This window comes from Fukomys damarensis, unplaced genomic scaffold (genome assembly GCF_012274545.1).
Source record: "Fukomys damarensis isolate Sample0158 unplaced genomic scaffold, DMR_v1.0_HiC HiC_scaffold_44, whole genome shotgun sequence".
NCBI lineage: Eukaryota > Metazoa > Chordata > Mammalia > Rodentia > Bathyergidae > Fukomys > Fukomys damarensis.
This window is the reverse complement of record NW_022900956.1, coordinates 92,027-97,147: the sequence shown is the minus strand read 5'-3', so window position 1 is coordinate 97,147 and position 5,121 is coordinate 92,027. Positions and strand designations below refer to the sequence as shown.

Here is a 5,121-nt window from a genome sequence, read left to right as displayed (position 1 = left end):
TAAAAATTACAGTACTGTATAACAAGGTGTAGTACACACACAAAACAAGACATTGAAGCTCTGTAATCATGATACAAAGAGCTGTCCAAAGTGAAAAAGATGGGTCCCAAGTCCCAGCGGCCAGTTGGAAGTCCAAACAGTCATCAAGCGGAAAGGTCATTAAAAGATGAACATCTGTATGGTTTCTGAAGACATAGAGAGATGGTTCACAAGGTTGTTAAAATAAAGACCTGAGCTTCTTACAGTGCTTGTGTGTTCTATTTTAACTTCTTCAGAATGGGATTTTGAGTGATTTTTATCATCCATAGTGATTGCACATTAAAATTCAGCCACTTTTAATTTTCTAGGTGCCAAGTTTTACATGATTTCCTACATTTCCAGTTTTCAAAGCGAGTGGGTTTTTAAAATAACTGTTGTAGGAAACTGGATAAAGAAAACACTTTAGCTTTTTAAAATGTATATATGAAATGGAGTACTACTCAGCCAGAAAGAATGAGAAACTAGAGACATTTGTAGCTCAATGGATGCACATTGAGGTGGTATGCTTAAGTGAAATAAATAGGACACATATGTGTAAATACTGAATAGTTTCTCTAATGTGAGAAAATGAAAGTGTAAATAAGGAGCAGGATTATTGGTGTGTGCCCCACACTCAGCTAGAGTTTCCATCCTGGATGTCTTCTGTATACCGTTCATAAAATTTACTGATTCTACTTCCTTATCTGTGTAAGCTACTAAGTCCACATATTTCATTTAAAAAAGTAACCTGTTTGTTAGGTGATAATCTGTTTTCCTTTGCTTTTTTGAACGTATTAGTCAGTTTTCTTTGTGTCACCACTTGATAACTCCAGTCTGGATTACTACTTGGTCTATTTCTCTGTTTTTAGTATTGGAAATTTAAGTCTTATTTTCTGGCATGCATGGCAATTTCAGATCGAAAGTGTGGATGTCTGTATCCTCCTTGATCATGTATTAACTTTCTTTTAGCACAGACTGAACAAATCACTTGAAGCAGAGGTGGGTCTGCTTTCATTCTGCCCATGTTCCCAGGCAATAGTCTTTCAGATCTCAAAAGCTTTGAGTTTCCAGGACTCTAACTCTTTCAGAAAGCTGAAAGTCCAAATTTCATCTTCCTAGGAGAGTCATTGCTGAATTATTTGCTCAGATATTTACTTTGGAATTTTCCTTGTTAGCTGATTAGAGACATGTAGTACCTACAAGTATAAGGTTAGGATGTATGCATTCAGACAGATTGCTTTTGTTCTTGAATGACTTGCTAAATCCCTTTTGGTACTAAAAAATATCATAAATTCCTGAATTAAAACAAAATGCAGGCAGTCTGATGATGACGCTCATGTAGTCTTTCCCCTAACATCAGCTGCAACATTATATGCTTTTCAAGCCAATTATCCTAATCCTCACAAAATGTTTTCTCCCTTCATACATTTCAATAGCTTTAAAAATATTTCATTTAATTATTCAGTCCAATTATGCCTTGGGAATATGACAGTAGGACTGTATGTATTCAAAGATATCTCTGCCTACCATGATGGGCACTACAGTAGTTCTGTAGGCTGCTCATCAGTAAGGAATGTACTTATTACAGTGTAGTTTAAAACACATTCATTTAAAAGTACCAGCTAGGGTTTACAAAATTTTAGTGGCCCTCTCATCTAACTGTTGCTCTTCTTTCTAAAGCAAAGGAGAAATCTCAAGATGTCTTCCAGTGATGACCGATTTTATATCCCACTGCCACGAAGAAACACCAGTGGTCTCTCCGGAATGTCCTCTGGTGAGCTGAATATGCATAGCAAAGGGACTGTGTTAAGTTTTCATAACATCTCCTATTATGTAAAAGTGAAGCGTCACCTTCTACTTGGTTGGAAAAAAGAGGAGAAAGAAGTACTATCGAATATAAGGTATGTGCTTCAATATTTTCAAAGAGTGCATTGTTGACTGACACTGACGTATATGTTTTCTGTATAACCAATGATGTGTTGTGAGCATTTGTGTGTATAGGTACAATATGCACACACATGATTTCAATTCTTTTAGCTGACTTAGGAGTTAAGTGATTGAATGACTTTTATTTTATGGTTGAAATATTTAAAACAGTAATATACATATGTATGTCAAAAGATGAATGAAAGAAAAAATGTGGTCTTTGTACCCTGTGACATACTGCTGTGCCATAAAGAAGGATTAACGTGAGTCACTGATGGCGAAGAACACGATGTTAAGTGAAGTAAATCAGACACACCGTCTTAAGTAGTATTGGTTTTCATAATATGGAAAAACAAAATATAATAAAGAGAAAAATAAAAGATAGATAATAGGATGTAGGGACATAGAATTTGCTCAAATGGAAAGGGAATCAAGAGAGGAAGAGGTGTGGAGGGGAGGAAAGGGGATAAAAATTGAGATATGTTATGTACATGTAATGACTCTCCACAAAGAATGTAACCAGTATGTATTGCAAATATGTAATGAAGGTCCTGAGTTTGATCCCCGGTAAACCCCCCAAAATATATATATGATATATACATATATATCACATCTGGTCTGTCTCAATAGACAAAATTAGGGTTTATGCATATTCCTGAATATATACATTCATGCATACATATACATATAAAAGTCATGACTTTTTCTTTAATTCACCAGTTCTTCTGATTCTTTCTACATTTTCAAGTTTGTGTAACCTCAAAAAGAATGAAAAATTTGACTTCCTTTATTCTAGATATTTTACTAATCTGCTTGGTCCATTTTCTGACTCTCTAATACAAGCTCTTCCTGGCCTTGATGTCTCCTCTGCCCCACCCTACTCCCCTTTACAGCTCAGATGTTGGTTGCTGCACCTCTCTCTACACAGAGCTTCTGTCATATTCCCTTGGGAAGAGAGGGGACAGGCAAGTCTAGTAGGAACTGATGACAAAGGATTTGAATGTGAAATAACAAATGGGAATGAAAATCATTTTATCCAGGTGGAAAATAGCTTTTTCCCATAAATTATTTCCTGCTTCCTGACTTCCATTTTTTATTGAACACATTTTTATTGTTTTCTGAAAAGTAGTTCTCACTTAGAAAAATACAGTAAAACTTGAATGAGTACAGCTGCCTGCTATGGTACAAAATGACCATTGACACACACGTGTCCTCTTATTCTCAGAAATTATGGGGGGTAATGGGTGGTTTAGAAAATGAGACTGTGTTTTGTGCAGTGTTTTTTGTCTTGGATAAATCGTTCAAAGGAGAGCATTAGCCCATCACCTTGAACAGGAGGGCAGCAAGTGTGCAAAGCAAGAAAATGAAGAGGTGTTGAAGTGAGGGTAGGGAGGTGGGCCATGCTCAACAATGGCATTGACATTTCCTGTCTGTAAAAAAGGCCAAGTACGACTGTGATCTACTCAAGTAGACAGAGGTGATGGGGATTCTTATGGTAAGTTTCATTTCAGGTATTAAATACTCAGTGTGCCACATGTTTAGAGAAGGGAAGGAAAAGGAGGTGATAGCAGTACAAGTTGCTCATGGGAATTTTACAGCGTAATGAAGAGCTAATGCAGACACATGTTGTAAAGCAGTAAATGGAACTGGAGATGGCTTGAGAGTGGTTACAGATCAGTGGACAATGGGGTTAGGAGACCAAGGTAAATGCGTACCGTGTGCTAGAACAGCAGTCAACACACTCTTCTTGTTAAAGGTCAGATGTAAAACAGTTTCAGAGCTTTGGCCATACATCTGTGTTGTGACTAAACTCCACCTTTGTAGCGTGGAATCCCCAACAGACATGCTGTGACCACAGAGCGTGGCTCTGTTCTGGTCACACTTTTCGTGAGTAGGGAAAGCTGGTGACAGCTCTACTGGACCAGAATGCAAACTCCAAGAGGACAGAGTTTCCTTCTCCTAATTTGTAGATCTGAGTGCTTTGTTCCTAGCTGTGACCTAGAAGGATATGTTACGCTTACACGATGTGTTGGGGGAATTGGGGAGGAAGAGACCACTGCGCAGACTGTTGCGCTCACACTTGTGACAGCTCTCGATTGTAGTTTTCTGTAATACCAGGGTTAAGTGTGAAGGCACCCAAACTCAGGACCTTTCACTTTTTTATCTTAACACATTCATGTTCAGCTTCACTCAGTAGCGCTTTGTGTGGTGACAAATTGTTTAATTCTCAGCCCCCAAATACCTCTGCTGACAGAAGCCTGCCCCACACAAACCTGGCAGTCAGGAGGCGCTGCATTAGCACGGATGAGAATCTGAGTGAAAATAAATACAAGACTCATTTATTCTCCACATGAGTGCTGGACATGCTGTCTGAGAGAAATAATGTATATAGATATCCTTACCTAACACAAAAGGGCAATTAGTGAGATAAAAAGAAATTATTTTTCCAATTCTTTTTTATATGCAACTTTAGTAACAATGCTTCTATTCTTGGAAGCTCTAGAAAGATCAGGACAACATGAAAAATGCATTTTTCAGATGTCTGCATTTGCCAACCCAGTACCCTTTTCTCATATACTACCCCACTTTAAAACGCCAATCTCCCAACCTGTCACGCATCTCTTAAAAACTTGCCTACTCTCAACCTTGAAGTGTACTGAGTAAACATGATTTTTCTTTATTCCATGACTCAAAAGTATTATACTGCCCTCCCTGGCAGACTTCCATTTGCTGATGGCACAGCATTGTTCTTTTAGTGAGTACTGTTTTTCCTTAGTACCTGTTTGTGGAATGGAAAGAATATATTCTTCATGGGGACTTAGTACCTGTGTATGTAACTAATCTTATTTAATTCAGGATGACCTTTCCTTCCCTTACTCTATGTCCCACTCTCTTCTGCAAAAATACTACATCCATGTTCTGTACTAACAAAGTTTATTTTACTCTTTAAATTATTTATGCAAGGGTTTTTGCATAAAGAGAAATCATGTGGTACTCATTTATGACTAATTAATTTGACTTAGTATGATGGTCTCAAGGTGCATTCATTTTCCTGCAAATGACTCAAATTCATCGTTCTCTATTGTCGCGCGCACCTCGCCAGCAAGGAACACGCAACACTCAGGATTCTTCTGATGCACGCTTTATTGGAGTTTCTTCTACATTCTTCAAGATGGC

General features: G+C 37.8%; 1 protein-coding gene across 1 annotated transcript in view; it reads left to right on the top strand.

Moving 5' to 3' along the window:
* Window positions 1-1,716: 1,716 nt before the first annotated feature.
* The window catches only part of LOC104875802 (broad substrate specificity ATP-binding cassette transporter ABCG2), a gene marked incomplete at its 3' end in the record, with an annotated part of 91,175 nt that continues 87,770 nt past the window's right edge, over window positions 1,717-5,121 (top strand). Inside the window, exon 1 of the mRNA XM_033760581.1 lies at window positions 1,717-1,919. Coding sequence (XP_033616472.1) covers window positions 1,717-1,919 — 203 coding nt within the window. The remainder of the gene's footprint in view (window positions 1,920-5,121) is intronic.